This window comes from Alosa alosa, chromosome 7 (assembly GCF_017589495.1).
Source record: "Alosa alosa isolate M-15738 ecotype Scorff River chromosome 7, AALO_Geno_1.1, whole genome shotgun sequence".
NCBI lineage: Eukaryota > Metazoa > Chordata > Actinopteri > Clupeiformes > Clupeidae > Alosa > Alosa alosa.
The window spans coordinates 14,302,346-14,322,591 of record NC_063195.1 but is presented as its reverse complement, the minus strand read 5'-3'; the positions used below and the strand labels follow the sequence as shown (position 1 = coordinate 14,322,591).

General features: G+C 43.9%; 2 protein-coding genes across 2 annotated transcripts in view; both read right to left on the bottom strand.

Annotated features, from left to right (window-relative positions):
• Positions 1-695: 695 nt before the first annotated feature.
• On the bottom strand, positions 696-12,801 carry LOC125298414 (tubulin beta-4B chain-like). Its single transcript, XM_048249123.1, has 4 exons — positions 12,573-12,801; positions 9,063-9,171; positions 2,675-2,785; positions 696-1,812 (listed from the first exon to the last, which is right to left on the bottom strand). The coding sequence occupies exons 1-4, from the start codon at positions 12,627-12,629 to the stop codon at positions 749-751; spliced, it is 1,341 nt and encodes a 446-aa protein (XP_048105080.1). The 5' UTR covers positions 12,630-12,801; the 3' UTR covers positions 696-748.
• Positions 12,802-18,736: 5,935 nt separating this feature from the next.
• The window catches only part of LOC125298258 (5-hydroxytryptamine receptor 3A-like), a 7,192-nt gene continuing 5,682 nt past the window's right edge, over positions 18,737-20,246 (bottom strand). Inside the window, exons 8-9 of the mRNA XM_048248961.1 lie at positions 19,957-20,160; positions 18,737-18,867 (exon numbers count right to left, since the gene is read on the bottom strand). Coding sequence (XP_048104918.1) covers positions 18,737-18,867; positions 19,957-20,160 — 335 coding nt within the window. The remainder of the gene's footprint in view (positions 18,868-19,956; positions 20,161-20,246) is intronic.

The window sequence follows — 20,246 nt, the reverse complement described above, 5'->3', positions numbered from 1 at the left end:
CTAGTGAGTATGTGTGTGTGTGTGTGTGTGTGTGTGTGTGCGTGTGTGTGTGTGTGTGTCAGGGTTGTGCACAATTCGAATCGCAATTCTGCTTCCTGTTTGCTACCTCAATTGAAATGCAAGTGAAATTCAAGAATTTAATTGGAATTTAAGAGCCAGTTTCAGATCTTTATTCTGGAATTTTGCACAAGCCTGGTGTGTGTGTGTGCTTTCCAGTGGAATGACCAGTGCTTCAGCACAAGCACAACTAATCTCTAACTCAATCACAACATAGACTGTAACCACCAAAACAACCAGACAACATGAGGCGGAGGGGGTGGGGGGAAAAAAGACTGGAAACATATCCAAACTGCACACAAGAACAGAAGGAAACTAAAGAGATGATGAGAAAGAGGAGAGGAGAGAGACAGGAGAGGAGAAAAGGGGAGCCAGACAGAAAAAGAGGAGAAGAGATGAGAAGAGATAAAGGAGGAGAGGAGAGAGATGGGAGGAGAGGAGAGAGGGGAGGAGAGGAGAGGAGAGTTGGGAGGAAAGGGGAGGAGAGGAGAGGACAGAAGAGGAGAGAGAGGGGAGGAGAGAGGAGAGGAGAGAGATGGGAGGAGAGGAGAGGACAGAAGAGGAGAGAGATGGGAGGAGACAGGAGAGGAGAGAGATAGGAGGAAAGGGGAGGAGAGGAGAGAGGAGATAAATGTGAGGAGAGGAGAGGAGAGGAGACAAGAGGAGTATAGAGGAGAGAGTAGAGGGGAGTCTAGGCATGGGCCAACTCCTCCTCGGCATCTTCCTCGAACTCGCCCTCCTCGGCGGTGGCGTCCTGGTACTGCTGGTACTCGGACACCAGGTCGTTCATGTTGCTCTCGGCCTCTGTGAACTCCATCTCATCCATGCCCTCGCCCGTGTACCAGTGCAGGAAGGCCTTGCGGCGGAACATGGCGGTGAACTGCTCAGAGATGCGCTTGAACAGCTCCTGGATGGCGGTGCTGTTGCCGATGAAGGTGGCGGACATCTTGAGCCCCCGGGGCGGGATGTCGCAGACGGCCGTCTTGACGTTGTTGGGGATCCACTCCACGAAGTAGCTGCTGTTCTTGTTCTGGACGTTGAGCATCTGCTCGTCCACCTCCTTCATGGACATGCGGCCGCGGAAGATAGCGGCCACCGTGAGGTAGCGCCCGTGGCGCGGGTCGCAGGCGGCCATCATGTTCTTGGAGTCGAACATCTGCTGGGTCAGCTCGGGCACGGACAGGGCGCGGTACTGCTGGCTCCCCCTGCTGGTGAGCGGGGCGAAGCCCGGCATGAAGAAGTGCAGACGGGGGAAGGGCACCATGTTGACGGCGAGCTTGCGGAGGTCGGCGTTGAGCTGGCCGGGGAAGCGCAGGCAGGTGGTCACTCCGCTCATGGTGGCCGACACCAGGTGGTTCAGGTCGCCGTACGTGGGGTTGGTCAGCTTGAGCGTGCGGAAGCAGATATCGTAGAGCGCCTCGTTGTCGATGCAGAAGGTCTCGTCGGTGTTCTCCACCAGCTGATGGACGGAGAGCGTGGCGTTGTAGGGCTCCACCACTGTGTCGGACACCTTGGGCGAGGGCACCACACTGAAGGTGTTCATGATGCGGTCGGGGTACTCCTCGCGGATCTTGCTGATCAGCAGCGTGCCCATGCCAGATCCCGTGCCGCCACCCAGAGAATGCGTCAGCTGGAAGCCCTGGAGGCAGTCGCAGCTCTCAGCCTCCTTCCTGACCACGTCCATCACTGAGTCAACCAGCTCGGCCCCCTCTGTATAGTGGCCCTTGGCCCAGTTGTTTCCGGCACCACTCTGACCTGAATGGAAAGCAGAGCAGGAATGAGAAGCCTACTTAGCATAAAACTTTAGCATGCTAGCATCTTTAGCATGTGGAGCCATTTTCAGGGTAAAACATGTCAACATGTGAACAAGAGGAGGAATGTAACATGCTGGAAACATGTCTTAGCATAGCACATTGTAAAAGAAGAATATGAATTTAATTATTCTTTATTTCTGGCACCTCTCTGACCTGAATGGGAAGCAGAAGAGGGGTGAGAAACCTGGTTAACAGTTAGCATCTTAGCATGTGGAGCTATGTTCAGATTAAAACGTGAACACGTAGCCTGGGTGAACCCATACAAACCAGGCTTGTGCAAAATTCCAGAATTGAATTGAAACGGGCTCTTAAATTCCAATTAAATTCTTGAATTTCACTTGTATTTCAATTGAGGTAGCAAACAGAAAGCAGAATTGCAATTCGAATTGTGCACAACCCTGATACAAACCTGTTGGCAAATATGAATTTACTCTGCAGGTCCGTCTGGAAAGGATCCCATGGATGCCAGTTTCCAAAATTCCCAAAGGGTGTAACCAGCAATGAAATTAAACTTAGACTGGTGCATTAAACACCATCAACATGTAAACAAGAGAAGGAATGTGACATGCTGGAAATAATAACAGAACAAATAAAGAATAAAGAAAAATATTATTGTTAATATCATCATCATCATCATCATCATCATCATCATTTTACCAAGCCAGGGAACCACTGGTGAGGGGCTAAATTGCTGCAGGAAGCCAGCCCCTAGTGTAAGACGATGGACAATATTTTATTTTACTTTAGATAATTCCCATCTCTGTGACTAGTAGAATTTGTTTATTGGAACAAGCAAGGCATACCAAACACAAAGTTGTCGGGCCTGAAGATCTGCCCAAAAGGTCCAGAGCGGACGGAGTCCATGGTTCCAGGTTCCAGGTCAACCAGGATGGCACGTGGAACGTATTTACCTCCTGAGAACACAAACACACACATCTGACTATTTGTGTAGGTCACTCACAAAATACACATGTGTGTGTGTGAAAGAGGGACACAGTGTGTGTGTGTGTGTGTGTGTGTGTGTGTGTGTGTGTGTGTGTGTGTGTGTGTGTGTGTGTGTGGGGTCCTGTTCCCTCTCTTGAGCATGTGTTTGTGTGTGTGTGTGCGCGCGTGAGAGAGAGAGTGTGAGTGTGCAGTGACAGCAACAGCAATCCTTTGTCTGTATAGGCTAAAAGGCTACCAAATATCAAACAAAGTATACACAGATTATAATGAATTTCAACTTTTTTGCAAAACACCCTGTCAAGAAACAAGAACCTATACTGACCTAAAACAAGCTGGCTAGGCCCTATTGGCTTACATTCTACATTCCCTGAGAGGTTTTTCCATTTAGGCTATCAATATAAACGGAGGGAAAGAGAAAGGAGCCACTCCAACTGTGCTATCACATACTAAGTGTAATAAGTTAAAGAATAAAAGTTTAGTTTAAAACATGAATAAATAAGAAGCTAAAATAAAGATAAAAGATATACCCCCCAGACTACCCCTACCCATAAATACAATAAAACCTTGTAACTAACTAAAAGTGCTCACTAAAAGTAGATCCAGGGCTTAAAGTGCAAGGTGCATTGTGCAGTTCATAAGGGAGATGCATGTCATGTTTTGATTCAGGAGCCTAACAGCTTGTGGATAAAAACTCCTCCTGAGTCTTTCTGTGTTAGTCATGATGCTCCTTAATCAATTGCCTGATTTCAGCAGCTGAAATAGGCTGCTGCCGGGGTGTGTGGTGTCCTTTAAAATCTAGATAGTCCTACTCCAACATCTCTACTGATGGAGTTCGTTCAGGGAGGTGTCCTTTAAAATCCTGATAGTCCTACTACAACATCTCTTCTGATGGAGTTCGTTCAGGGAGGTGTCCTTTAAAATCAGCAGCTGAAATAGGCTGCTGCAGGGGTGGGAGATGTCCTTTAAAATCTAGATAGTCCTACTCCAACATCTCTTCTGATGGAGTTCGTTCAGGGATGGAAGCAGCACGGATCACCCTTTGGAGGGCCTTTCTGTGCTTCTCACAGCTGTTGCCATACCACGCTGCCATACTCTCTGTCAGGATACTCTCCACAGTGGCAGAGTAAAAAGATCTTAAAATGGCTGGGGAGGCTCCAAACTTCCTCAGCTGCCTTAGATGGTACAGGCACTGATTTGCCTTCTTGGCCATAGTCTGGGTGTGAGCAGACCAAGTTAGGTCCTCAGAGATGGTGACACGCAGATATTTAAAACAGCTCACACGTTCTACTGGGGCCCTGTATATGTAGAGGGGGGCATAGGAGTGCTGACCCCTCTTGAAATCCACCACAAGCTCCTTTGTTTTGTTGATATTAAGTTGGAGGCAGTTAGTCTGGCACCATGATGCCTCCTCCCTATAGGCAGTCTTGTTATAGTTTCAGATGGACCCCAGCACTACTGTATCATCCGCAAATTTCATGACGGAGTTGGAGCTGTGCATGGCTGCACAGTCATACGTGTACAGGGAGTACAGCAGTGGGCTAAGCACACACCCTTGTGGAGCACCGGTGATTTGGGAGATGGAGCTGGAGACGTGTTCCCCTATTCTCACAGCCTGGGATCTGCCTGTGAGGAAGTCCAAGACCCATACACATAGACCACTGCTCAGGCCCAAGTCACCCAACTTGTAAAATAGTCTAGAGGGGGATATTGTATTAAAAGCTGAGCTGTAGTCTATGAACAGCAGTCTCATGTAGTTACCATTCCTCTTGTCAACGTGGCTGAGAGCGGTGTGCAAGACATGGGAGATGGCGTTCCCTGTAGACCTATTAGAAGATCCGTGGTGCTGGGGATGGAGACAGAGATGATGTCCTTGACAAGTGAGTCATAGTGAGTCACAACTAAGATACATAGGCTGCATTGTGTGGTTAAAAAAAATTATGGATGGAATCCACTATCTTGAAATCTCCTGGCTTCTTCTTATTATAACCTTTTCTTTTTACCTTTTCAAGAATGAATGCGACTCTAACCGCTTAACGTACAGACATGTTGAAATAACCGTTGTGTAGGTCTGGAGTTGGACAAGAGAGTTATCATATATTATATTCAGATTTTTTAAAAAGTTTGTACTTTTTGAGAAATAGGGGATTAAAAATGTAAAAAAACATATTTTTCTCTGTATGACATCACAATGGGGGCTCATTTAGAAGGGTCTTAAAATAATCAGGTGCGGGTCCACCTGCATACAATCAGGCGCTCCCTAAACTTACTACACATCCTGTAATTAATCGCTTTTGAACCACACTGCTCAATTCTCTCCAAGACAGTTTAAGTTCTTGGTGTCTGCTTCATCCAACAAACTACGACGAAACAGACATTTTCCTACCACACCCAATGTAAGTTACAATTAATTTGTATTTTCTATATGAATGGAGTATCTATGTGAAGTCTGTTTTTAACGACTCGGCTAGACAAGTAAGCAAGCAAGCTGGCATTAGCTGCCATCAATTAGCAACACACTTGTAGCTGCTATGTCTAGAGAGAATGTTGCGTTCTAGTTAGCTTGATAATATTGGTATTACGTCTAGTAAGTTCATAACTTGATTAAGTGATAACCGAGGATTCAGTAGGTAAGTTATATTACGTTAGCTAGACCTCGGGAATGTTTCTAGGTTCGCGGTTGTGTGCAGTGGCAGCGTGCTAAGCCTTCACACTCAAATTGTCAGCCGCCTTTTCTAGCGATAGCTGGCCTGACGAGGGAAATGGCCTTCTATGGCAAACAGTCACTGGCTGAAACTTAGCCTTCGTGTTGAACTACGTTTATATGAGTGGTATGTTGTGGCGTAAAATGACTTGATTGTAGGCTTAGCTGTTAATTTGTTGTTCAGTTGAACATATTTATCCAACAACTGCAGTGTTTCCCATACGTTGACTAATCTGTGGCGGGGCACCATGAAATCAAAACTGGCCGCCACACATTAATATTCTATGTTATACTGTTCAAATTAAAGATAAATTAAAGAAAAGATAAAATCCTTTCATTGAGCTGTGCTTTTTAGGCACGCAGCCTTTCCTTGCCCCGCCCGCCTCTCGTCGCCAGGAGCCCGCTACCCTCCTCTGCATGTGCATTCAACAAAACATTAACGATTGTTGTTGCCACATAAAAGCATTGCATAGAAGATGGCGGGCTAAATTGCTATTAAATCCACTTAGCATCGTGACAATGCTGCACAGATTTGTTCAAAACTGCTGCATTAAAGTTAACTCTGCTAAGGTCTCATCACAACATAGTACATTGAGGAGACTAAACTAAGATAAGTTATGCAATGAAGAAGTTAAGTTATGCAATCAAGCAGTATCTCAAAGCTAACGTTAGAATACTGTTTGGATGTCGAGTGTAGCATGCTTCTTGTCAATTTCGTTACTCATGCAGGGCTCATTTTATTGACTCTGACACATGTTTGCAAAATCCCGATGTAAATGGAAAAGTGTTTTCCAAGACTGGTTGTCCCAAGAAGAAGTACGTACCTTTATTTTAACTAACTACATAGAAAACATTATGAATTGCATCCACACATCAGCAGCCTTTTAACTGCTTTTAACTGTTACAAGGGTTCCCTCACGAACGCCTTAAAGTGACAGGCACTCAATTACCCCTGGTGCAGTCTGGTGCACACTGATGAGCACAAACTCGATGAGAGGGTGCTCGGTGGTAGTATGAGAGTTTTTGCTAAGGGGCATGAGAGTTTTTGCTAAGTCCCCTCAATCTGTCAGACTTGCCAACTGCAGCTTTAATCTACTCAACTATTTAACTGTTCAGCCATTCCAACTGTCAGTTATCATCAACTATGCCTCCAGTCAACTATATTAAACCACCACCTACCTAGCAACCAACATAGCAACCATTGAAATAAAGCATCTATGTCAGTTTCCATAGCAACCAACATATTATACTAGCAAACCATTATAGTAACTAATTTATTTCTGATAGTAGCCACCATGGATACCCTAGCAACAGCCTAGCAACCACTTTCACAGTTAAAACCTAGCAACCGACATAGCATCCAACATGATTAACCTAGCAACCTGCATAGCATTCACCTCAAGTACCCTAGCAGCAGCCTAGCAACCATGTGAAATACCCTAGCAACAGCCTAGCAACCACTTCCACAGTTAAAATCTAGCAACCAATACGATTAACCTAGCAACCAGCATAACAGCCACCACAACTAACCTAGCAACAGCCAATCAACCACCTCAAGTACCCTATCAACCATGACAACCTAGCAACCAACATAACAACCAATATGATTAACCTAGCAACCAGCATAGCAACCACCATAACTACCCTAGCAACAGCTTAGCAACCACCACTTAGCATCCAACATGATTAACCTAGCAACCTGCATAGCATTCACCTCAAATTGCCCTAGCGGCAGCCTGGCAACCATGTGAAATACCCTAGCAACAGCCTAGCAGCCACTTCCACAGGTTAAAATCTAGCAACCAATCACGATTAACCCTAGCAACCAGCATAACAGCCACCACAACTAACCTAGCAACAGCCAATCAACCACCTCAAAATTGCCCTATCAACCATGACAACCTAGCAACCAACATAACAACCAATATGATTAACCTAGCAACCAGCATAGCAACCACCATAACTACCCTAGCAACAGCTTAGCAACCACCACAACTAATCTAGCAACAGCCTAGCAACCACCTCAAGTACCCTAACAACAACCAATCAACCACTTCCACAATGACAACCTAGCAACTAACATAGCAACCAACATGATAACCCTAGCAAACAGCCTAACAACCACTTGAATTACTATAGCAACCACCACAACTACCCTAGTAACACCCTAGCAACCATCTTAATTACCCTGGCAACAACATAGCAACCATCTGTATAATGTCAACCTAGTAACCACCATAGCAACCAACATGATTACCCTAGCAACTGCTTTATTTTGAATAGCAATCACCATATGTACCCTAGCAACACTAACCATATGATTTACCTTATCAACAACCTAGCAACCACCATTACAGTCTCAACCTAGCAACCACCATATCAACCAACATGATTACCCTGGCAACCAGCAGAGCAACCACTTCATTTGGCATAGCAACCATCATATATACCCTAGCAACAACATTGCTACCATCTTTGCATTGTCTGTTTTTACTCTGTATATGATATTTTACATCATATGTTTTGCATTTTCATGCACTGGTAAGTCCCTGGAATTACATTTTCTAGTTTAACACACATTAATATTCTATGTTATACTGTTCAAATTAAAGATAAATTAAAGAAAAGATAAAATCCTTTCATTGAGCTGTGCTTTTTTTTAGGCACGCAGCCTTTCCTTGCCCCGCCCCGCTCTCTCTCGTAAGGAGCCCGCTGCCCCTCCTCTGCATGTGCATTCAACAAAACATTAACGATTGTTGTTGCCACATAAAAGCATTGCATAGAAGATGGCGGGCTAAATTGCTATTAAATCCACTTAGCATTGTGACAATGCTGCACAGATTTGTTCAAAACTGCTGCATTAAAGTTAACTCTGCTAAGGTCTCATCACAACATAGTACATTGAGGAGACTAAACTAAGATAAGTTATGCAATGAAGAAGTTAAGTTATGCAATCAAGCAGTATCTCAAAGCTAACGTTAGAATACTGTTTGGATGTCGAGTGTAGCATGCTTCTTGTCAATTTCGTTACTCATGCAGGGCTCATTTTATTGACTCTGACACATGTTTGCAAAATCCCGATGTAAATGGAAAAGTGTTTTCCAAGACTGGTTGTCCCAAGAAGAAGTACGTACCTTTATTTTAAGAGCAACAGCAGAGCAACCACTTCATTTGGCATAGCAACCATCATATATACCCTAGCAACAACATTGCTACCATCTTTGCATTGTCTGTTTTTACTCTGTATATGATATTTTACATCATATGTTTTGCATTTTCATGCACTGGTAAGTCCCTGGAATTACATTTTCTAGTTTAAATACGTAATCTGGAATACATGTATTCAGATATTTACCAACACTGTGTGTATGTGTGCATATGGGTGTGGGTTCACCTGGTGCCTCTCTTGGTAGGTGAGTGTGTGTGTGTGTGTGTGTGTGTGTGTGTGTGTGTGTGTGTGTGTGCGCATGCGTGGAAAGTGGAGGGGACGTGTATGGATGCACTATATGGTGGAGGAGTTGATTGCCTGTTACCATGGTGCTCACCTGAGGCTTCGTTGTAGTAGACATTGATCCTGTCCAGCTGCAGGTCACTGTCGCCATGATATGTTCCTGTGGGGTCAATACCATGCTCATCGCTAATCACCTCCCAGAACTGAAGAAACAGAGGAGCGAGAGAAATAGAATGAGACAGAGAGAGAAGGGGGTTGAGCAAAGCTTTCCTTGTAGGCCTAACGATTAGTTTTTTGAGTCAAAAAATCCAATGTTTTGCAGCATTATACAAAATACACAAATTCATGGTTTAACGGAACCACATGTTTATTATTACTTCTGTATTACTGCAAACTGGTTCAAATTGCGTATGGTTTCCCACCTAAAAATAGGCCTCTTTCCAGACCTTGGGCCTCATGTACAAAGAATTATGTGGAATTCCTACCAAAACACTGTGTACATGACAACCTGGGGGGTCCAGAAAGCAGGTTTACTGGCTTAGCTGGGTATGTAAACCCAGAGTAAACGGTTAACCTGGGATTTCAGTTCCAGAAAGCTCAAAAATGTCAGTCTATGTAAGTAACTGGTAACATAAGCTCTGAACTTAACCTGGTAGGGGGTAGGTTTTGTTCAGATTATATTAAATTATGTTCGGTTATTTCAGTGCATGTTCAACCAGGCCGCTATTTTTACACTTGTCACACAATGACGTTTCATTTTTACGGAGGTCCTATTGACGAAGAAGCACAGAATCATATTTATCCGTGCAATTCACCGTAAGAGGGCGATAAGACCACGACATAGCATATCATTTATTTTCCAAATGAATTTTTCAAGAGCGCTAAAGTGTTTCCGCTGAATCCTAAATTTGGCTTGAAAAGCATTCTCCATCCCTACATTACGCATGTGGATTAGAATAGAATAAAATAAATCTTAGCTAGCCTAACCTACACCGTAGTGGACAGTCTTTGGCTCACCAGACATAAACTGATGGACAAACATCTCAGACACACTGAAGATGTAATTAAAACAAGTATAGTACAAAAAAGGGAAAACATATAGGAAATTAACAAATACGTTTAAATATAGACGACATAACAGCTCAGCCAGGTATGCGTGTCACTGAGGTTATGAATGCTGATGGCATTTGGGATAAAATAGTTTTTCAATAGGCTACACGTTTTGCCTCTCTCCAAATTATGCCTACACGACGATCGCTCTCCGACTGGATGCTTTTGTAGTGTTGGAGACTCAGAACATATCGGCAAGCTGTCGGTCGGTGCGTAAAGTTTGCCTTGCGCTAAAGCAGTTCCTGCGCAATTTCATTCGTTTTCATGAACACAAACCCACGAGGATCATTAAAGTGTAGTTTCACCAACTGGCAGGTCAGCATCACTTATTTCATACATTTTCCAAATGTGCACCGACATTAGGCTCTTAGCTGGCGAGCTTTCAATTAACGGGCTTTGGCTTTTTCAGATTGTCCTTAAGGTCGAATGGATAGGTCATAGGCCACTTATATTTGGATGTTCTCTTAATTGTGTTGGTGTTTAAAACATATTTTTATTTTAATAATTGCCAGATGATATGTGATGCTTCACATCTTATCACAAACGTGGAGGCGAAATGGCAGGGCCCAGTAGGCCTACACGGTGCCAGGATGTACCGCGGGAATCTAATTATGAGCGACACATTTCAACAGGGTGCGTTAGGGCAGGCCTACATCTTACTAGAATAGTATCAGATCCACTACAGACTAATTAATGTGTAGGCTGTGACTTAAATGTTATATGTGCAATTACAGGAGAACTTGATGGGTATGCTACTGGGGGATAGAGGCTACCCATGCCGTCCGACATCACCCTTATGGTGATGGAGCGCAAAGGTTTAACTTGGCCCACAGCTGCAGAACAAGCGTTCAAATAGAAAATTACATTTGGGATTCTCAAGGAGTCTATGGCCCACTCAATCTGTGACAAGGTAGGCTAGGTTAAGAAAGCATAATAATTTAAAGCAGTCAATACTGAATGTCCACTGAATTATTTAATTTGCTTTTGACATGAATAGGCTATCCTAAAGTTACGCATTTACACGGTCAGTTAGGCTATTCTCTGGCAGCTAAGGTCTCGTTCCTTGGCAGACGCTCAAGTATTGCTCTTTTTTGTTATTACAGTTCTCTCCTCCTCGTAAGCCTCGAGGAGAACTTGCTACTCCGCCTCTGAAAAATACGGTGCTCTTCATTTCGCCGGTTTCACTCATGGGTTCGACTCTCAATAGATGATGCCTTTATAAATTCGCCGTGAACGCGCACAACTCTAGATTAACTAACACAGTTAACACACATTGGTCTGTCTGCAAATAGGTAACAGGGTTCGCATAACGGGGCTTGGTGGCATTTGGACCATTACAAAATAACTGCATTAATTTAAAAAGTCATTAAATGAATCGTATCCAAGTAAGAGACCACGCATTGCGCACCCAAAATAGAATAAACCCAGTTGATCCAGGCCACCTTGCCACAATAATGCGAATGCTTACTCGGGGAAAGTCAAAGTAGCCTATGCAGTCAATTACACTAAGGGAAATAGTTTCAATTCGTGCTTATTAGTCAGGCTATAGCTATTCACTTGGATGATCCAGTCCCATATGCATTTTTTTACTGAAAACTATCGGATATGAAGGGAAACGCCCTGAAAATGTTCAAGGCATGGGCAAGCCGACCCCATTCATCATTCAAAATCTGAAATGTTTGATAAGCCAGTCATCAACCATCGTGGAACTAAATATAGTCGCTGTCTCTAAATAGGTTTCACATTCCCTTTTAATTATTGATATCCTCTGATAAGACTACAGTTGTCATTATAGCATGTTGCATGCCCATTTATCTAGAAACATAGGCCTACTTCGAAGTGTTATCATTTTTTATAGCCCACATTTCACAATATGTTGTGCAAAAAGGCCTAGACTCGTGATCAACTAATGTTGTTGCGCTGCATTGCCTCTAAGTGTCGCCAACTGACGATACACATTGGAAATGTAAGTACGCCACACATATAGTTGGCGTGAAGAACGCACATTCTCATGATACATCCGCGGTTCAAGGCTGTGCCACACCCCTCCCCTCACATCGGGTCCGCCAATACAATAACCTCCGTTGACAGGAGAGATGCCGGCTGGTGACTGACAAAAAAATGCTCTCTGATTTACAGTTGCCGTCATCAACAGACAGAAGATTGTGTTAAACGGTGATGGTTGCCACAGTCAGTATTCTACTGTGGTTTACGCTTGCCAGAAGGCTTTCAAAGTGGATGTCTTCTACTGCGAAATGCGTGATGGCAACCGACAACAGCCACGCACCGACTGACTGGAGCTGGTTTCAGCCGGTAAAAGGAGGCTTTGTAGTGCCAGTAGCATTTAAATATCCACAGGAGCATGTCAACGTCTCCTGCAAATTCCGTTTAAGCGCATTTCTGCATTGTCATTGAGGGATTACCCAAATGACGTCTATTTTTAAAGCGAGGATTGTACTGGACTGTCGGGGAAAGAGAGTTTTAAACAACTTACCTTAGCCCCGATCTGATTGCCGCATTGGCCGGCTTGTAGGTGCACTATCTCACGCATGTTGGCGTTATGTGGTAGGCTAGGCCTAAAAGAGCTTCAGCACGGAGAAAATAATAGAGTAGCTAAGCGGCGTCCGTCCGTCAACTGCTGTACGTGGTGCTCGGTCTGTTCTTATTCCCTCTCGCTCTACTCGGCTTGACTCGACAGTCTGTCCTGACGCGGCATGCCCTGCCCAGTGCTGCAATATGACGTCATCTCCATGGCAATGGCAGAGGGGGAAATCAGCTGAGGAGAGGGAAGCAGGGGCAGGGGCGTTGCTGTGTGTCCAATATTTGGGGGACAGATACTGCAACCCCAAAAAAAAAAAAAAAAAAAAAAAGACAAGGAAAAAAAAAAAAGGTTTTAGTTATGCTTCTGATCAAGGGCGTCACCGAGTTGAAACACATTCGGGGCTTAGCCTAAAACTCATCGGGGATGGGTGTCACCCCCTGGACAATTTTGTGTATTGTTGTTGTGGCAATCAGACTTTTAGAGGCTCTAGATAAATCATAATGTTTCTTTCACGGACATAGAGAAAGACACCTCAAATATAGTTGAGGTTGTTTTTATCAAGGGCGTAGGTTTGGTCTCAGCTGTGGGGACACATCCCCAACTCCTGTTGTCATGATACCAAAAGTATTGTTTCAATACCACCACCTTGACACCATCAGTAATATTGAATATTGTGTATCATTCACATCAGTGGCGATCATAGAATTTGATTGACCCTCCACACACACACACACACAGAAAGTGATGGTTCATAGCTTTCTATTTCATATTTTGGAATTCATATAAACTTCATATATTTTGTTAATTGTTTATAGTATATTATGATCTGCATAATTACTAATAGCTAAACATATTTAGTAATGAATCATATTGATATTTAAATTATTAGGCTACACTTGTCTTTAATATCATCACATTTGTGGTGTGTAAGTCTAATTGGGTGCCGGTCACTTTAAGAAGAATGTGAATGCAATTAGCTTTTAGTCTCACGGTTTTAGGCCAGTGGAAAACAATATTGCATAATGCGTATGTGGCAGAGCTGAGGGGTTATTGATTCTAGACGACTACGTCATCTAGGGGATTGCGCCCCAAGAAGTTTAGTTTTAAAGGGTGGTTACTCTCAACCAATGACACAGGTTCGCATACATCAAGAGACTGACGACGTGATTTACAAAAAAAAAAAATGTATTAACAGATTGACAAGGTACCAACAGAGTGATCACTCCTTAAAACGTAAGTGGATATGAGCAGCAGTTATAATATGTTATAATATGTGTGGACCATGGGGGCGCAGGGCCCGGAGAGACTACTCAGCTGGGTAGTGTGGGGAGAAACAGGGCTGTAGCTTACCACGGCAGGGCCCGGAGAGACTACTCAGCTGGGTAGTGTGGGGAGAAACAGGGCTGTAGCTCACCACGGCAGGGCCCGGAGAGACTACTCAGCTGGGTAGTGTGGGGAGAAACAGGGCTGTAGCTCACCACGGCAGGGCCCGGAGAGACTACTCAGCTGGGTAGTGTGGGGAGAAACAGGGCTGTAGCTTACCACGGCAGGGCCTGGAGAGACTACTCAGCTGGGTAGTGTGGGGAGAAACAGGGCTGTAGCTTACCACGGCAGGGGTAGACTGAAGAGGGGGGCGGGTCCAAAACCACACCACACGTGAACACAGCAAGATCAAAATACAAAAGAAAAGAAAGCAAAACCCTGGATGTGCACACAAAATAGAAGACCAGTGAGGGAAGGGCTCCACCACCGACCCACTGCTCGAGGTCAAACAGCTCCCATCTTCCACACACACCAAGGGAGAGAGAAAGAGAAGGGCAACAATGTTTAGTGAGGGCAGGGAGGTCACAAAATGGCTAGCTGGACATAGCATACAATAATGTGTAGGACACTTAGCTTTTATGCACGCAGAGCCCTGGGCCTTCCACTTAGTACTAGGCGGGAGGTCCCTGCATACTGTCCCAATGGTCCACTGCAAGATACACACAACCACAAGATTCCAAAGCCCACACACACACATGCACATGCACCCCAATCCTAGCTCCAGCAAGGCCAAACCAAACTGCCTGCAAGCCACCCAAACACAGAAGCTAGCTCCTCCAGCGACAATGGGAAAACGGAAGACGCACTGTCAGCTGATATCTAGCCGTATAAATATACTCAATGTAGGGGCCGCCCCCTTCATTAACGTACCCACCTCCAATCTGGCAACTGCCAGAGGGAAACAGGGAAAGCACAAGCTACCCTGCTACACAAGGATATGTGGATTCAATTAACCATGACAGCTATGACATTAGAAAAAATAAATTTTCAAAAAACTAACAAGTCAAAGAAAATCTTTCTGGGATGAAATCATAGAAGAGATAAGTGCCTCGCAATGTTCATTTCTAGGAGTATGGAAATGCACCATAGTTTATTTTTTATTTCTTTGCATTGTGCAGGCTACATTCACAAATACATTAGCCTAAACAGAATACAGGAGCAGGAAAATGTCTCGGATCAATTGTTTATTGCACCTGCAAAATTGGTACCCTAATTAACAGTCAGTGACATGGTAACTTATATACTGTGCATGCGATTCCGTGCGGCGCACCCCTATTCAATATGACTCCTAACCTTGGTTGAAAGATTACAGAAGCTAGGTTTAGCTTTCACAATATCCTGGGTAATATCCTAATAGTTAATGCTATTTTTCACAGTAGAATCTGTATTTGAAAGCCTGGTCACCAGTTGTAGCCTAGTTGCCAGTTTGTGTGGCTAGTTATTTTGCGTACTTAGACCATGCATAATAAAAATGCTTTGTATGTCCCCTTTCTTCTTCTTGGGTGGCATAGCTGATCTACAAAGCACAAAAAGGGGCAAACATGTACATGCTGAAGGGTAAAAGGAATATTACAATGTTTTACTCTGGCCTTTCATGGGGTATGTATTGGCAGACAGCCCTGGTAACTTACCGTTGTCCTCGACACACCCGCTCTCTCTTGTCTGCAAGCCTGTGCTTTGACAATCTCCCTGCGTGTAGCTCAGATAACCCCTCCCCTTCGGTTTTTCAACCAATCAAATGACGGGGTGTCTTGTACTGTCGTCCTGGCCATGGTACTGGCCGTCGGAATCATATAATACCTCCATGGTCGGAATGATCCAAATAGCAGCACAAATGAGTTCGCTAAAATAATGGTGGGGACAGTTTTGTCATCTTAAAATATTGATTGGGACTAGTCCCCAGCGTCCCACCCTAAACCTACGCCCATTTTAAGCACAAGTACGTTTGAAAACAAATAAACAGTTCTCAGAGTTCTGTTCATACCACAGGGAGCGCACCCAAAGTATCAATGCACGCATTTGCGCTCTCACAGTCCCTCAACAGAAAACAAATCCAAACTCCTCGACAAAAGTCCAACGAAAGGGAAATCCCAGAAAACAGCCTGATTCACGTCCAGTGCAAATATAATCCACAAAGAAAACGTTGGCATTCGATGACTGAGGCATTAAGGATCCTTCTTACCGGTGTTATACGGTAACTGGCTTTCATGTTAACTGGCTAGACTGTTTACTTTACCTCTGGAGTTAACGTAACCGCCCCCTTCTTTTGCAGATGAGTTCAGCTGATGATTTAGCCTCCCGCCAGACATCCCAAGTCGCCCGGAAGTTCAGGGAGTGATAACGGCTCCCTGATGCCCGCAAATTAGATAGAATCTCCCGGAATCTAGAGATAGCGAGCAAGAGCGCGCACACAACACCGAAACTTCAAATCGTGTGTGCATGAGTGTAGCGCGCACACGACGGGGATGGAGAGAGAGAGAGAGAGAGCGAGGTAGTGCGTGGGTGCCTGTTCAAGACAGAGAGCATCCTGATTGGCCTGTTTCAGTTCAGTAGGAACAGGAGCGTCATGGCAGAGGCAAAGCGCCCCCCAAAGAGGACCCATTTCACATCAGACTACACAAAAGTGTTCCCTTGTCTCATAAGAGTTCAAAATAACGATAGTCTTGCATGCTGCACTGTTTGTAGGCTAACAGTGACTTTAGCATTGCCCATGGCGGGTTAAATGATTGCAAAAGACATTGTTGAGGTGAGTTTAACACGTGTCATTTCATGTGCATATTATTCAGGACTAGCCTACTAGATGGCTATAGATGTCTATTCATGGGTTTCATCAGGTCCCTTTCCACAGGTGTATTAATCAAGCACCATGCAGTCTGCATTGATAATTAAGGTGCTTAAGTTGCTACAGCTGTGGAAAGGGACCTGATGAAACCCATGAATAGCCTATTAGATAGCTATGGTCAAGGCTACATAAAGACCAAACTACCAAAATCTACATATTTTATTATCACAATTTCTAACTATAGGCCTTCCTTATTTGGTGTGACATTCCGCAAGCTATTAATCTTCCGTAACACATAAGAACGTGTGTGTAGTGGCCATTTGTCAACAAAAGAAAATTAAACTTAAATCAAACATTCAAACGACAACTTCTGGCACCCTGGGCAGGTGACGCAGGCAAGACATAGGCTACAATCAATTCCAGGCTGGATTCGGGTTTTGTGGCTGGTTTATTTTGTTCCAGCTGCAGCAAACAATATACGGCATCTCTCGCGCTGGTAAAAAACCATGTGCCCACCACCCAGATGCATACAGGCCTTCTTCTTCTTCTTCTTTTTCTTGGCAGATGACTTTTTTGAAGTATACCGCCTGCATACAGGCCTCCCCCTACTTCCTACCTATATCAAAGTCCTTTTAGGCAAGTCCCTCCACTCGGCGGCCATTTACCAACGTTTTATGGGCACTCATCGGGCACAGTCTTTGGGTCGAACTGCGCTGCGTCTTTAAGGAGGCTTCCGCGACACCAATCTTGCTCCAGCGGCGAGATCACAACACATGATTGGCACGATGTCTTCACAACACACCATATGATTGGCTCAATGTATTCACATCACACCACATGATTGGCTCAATGTATTCACATGTCGACGTTTTGCCGAGGAAGGGGTGGGATATGTGTAGACAACGGCCATATTGGCGTGACAAACTAGCCCCATGCATTTCTATGGAGTATTTTTTGAGTGCTGTGTCTCCTCATTAGAAAGTCTCTTCCTATATTCACCTTTACCTGTGCCCACTACTGCCCCCAGGTGTCTAAACCAAATATTATAGTAATTAACCAAAAATAAAGACTAAACATATAAATCAAAACAATTAACTAAACAAATGAGCAAAAGAATAATGTGAACAAAATCATTATAATAATCAAATTATTAACTAACTTACCACTACTGAAAGCAAACTAATGTAGCTCCAACAATGTGGAAATAAAACTTTACTTTTAGGCATTTAGCCTACCCCGATCTTCAATACATTGCCAACAGCCTTGCCTTGCTTTCTTTGCTGCCGACGTATTTGATTTTTGTTGTAGTGGGATTTAATTCCTCGTAACTTGTTATAATAATTGTGCATTCCTCATCCATAAAATAAGGTGGTCGTGTCATCATTGAAAGTGGTGACTTGCGCTGCAACCCGCCCCTTTTATGTGAACGCGCACAAACTCCAATTAGATTAACTACAGTTCAACAAATCAACTTCTTAATCAGCGTCGTGGCAAACAACCACCTTTTTGAAAGTTGAGGGTGACTTCTGTCTTGGAGTAAGAGGTTACAGGCTAATTTACAAAGCAAGATAAGGCATGGTGTGGCATCAGTCATAGATCAACCAAAACTCATGCAATAACCATTTAGCACACATTTTATTAATGCATTTATTCTATGGTTAATTTGTATCCCTATTCAAGGATTTGATTAAGCATTCATTAATTTATCCATCCATTTATTTAATAATTAATCTAGTGACTCATTCATTCATTTATTCATTCATTCATTCATTCATTCATTCATTCATTCATTCTTTCTTTCACTGGTCATTCAGTCATTCTTTCACTGGTCACTCATTCATCCTTTCACTGGTCATTTACTCATCCATTCACTTTTCCATGCCCTGAGCCCTGTCAGTGGTTGGTGGACCACAGAAGACCCAGGCTCAGACTGAACACGGCCAGCGCCAGCAGGCGAGCTGGCCGAAGCAGACGGAGTCCAGCCTCCATCCAGGACGGAGCTGCCTCCCTGCTACGCCAGCTGCGCCAAGACGCTCAGACGCCGCGACCTCCCTCGGCCCACGTCCTCGAGCTCCTCCCCCAGGGCACGCACCACACAGTCCCGCCCACAGGCCTCGCCGACACTGAAGGAGCGCTGTAAACCTGCCAGGAATGAAACATACAGTTCATACACACGTACATGCATACATATATACATACATACATACAGTACATACACACATACATACATAAATACACACACACATACGTACATGCATACATTCTGTATACACACATACATAAATACACACATACGGGTACATACTGTATACACACATGCATACATACATGCACACATATATACACACATGCATATACACATACATACATACATACACACATACAGACACATACATACAGACACACACATACAGACACATACATACATGCATACATGCACACATACATTCACACATGCAGACACATACATACATACATACATACATACATACATACACACATACAGACACATACATGCACACATATATACACACATGCATGCATACATACATACAGACACATACATACAGACACACACATACAGACACATACATACATGCACACATACATTCACACATGCAGACACATACATACATACATACATACATACATACATACATACATACATACACATACAAACATACAGACACATACATACATGCATACATACACACATACAGACACATACATACAAACATACAGACACATACATACATGCATACATACACACATACATTCACACATGCAGACACATACATACATACATACATACATACATACACACACACACACACACATACATACATACATACATACATACAGTACATACACACATACATATAAATACACACACACATACGTACATGCATACATTCTGTATACACACATACATAAATACACACATACGCGTACATACTGTATACACACATGCATACATACATGCACACATATATACATACATGCATACATACATGCGCACATACATACATACATATCCCTACATAGATGCATACTGTACATAGGTCTGGTGTATAATCCATACAGAATAATGTTGTGTTTTAGTAGACAGCTGGACTAAGGGGATTGAACGAAACAAAAACAAAAAAAAAACAGTAGGAATAGTATGAGGAAATGATGTGGCCACATTGTGAGTGTCCAGAAGAGTACTCCTTACTGTGGTGGTGTTCTCACCTCTCTTGACACGCCTGCTACTTGACTCATGTTGCTGACGAGCGCCCTCTGGTGGCGGCAGGTGTAAGTTCATCCTCAGGGCCATTCTGTACAGTGGACTGGGCTGGTCACTGGTGTGAGTGTCATGCTGACCCAGAGCAAGCAGCAGCGCACTCTCACTCAAGCTCACGGACAGGAACACCAGGCACACCACCAGATACACACCTGGAAATACACACACACACACACACACACACACACACACACACACACACAAGCTCAGGGACAGGAACACCAGCCACACCACCAGA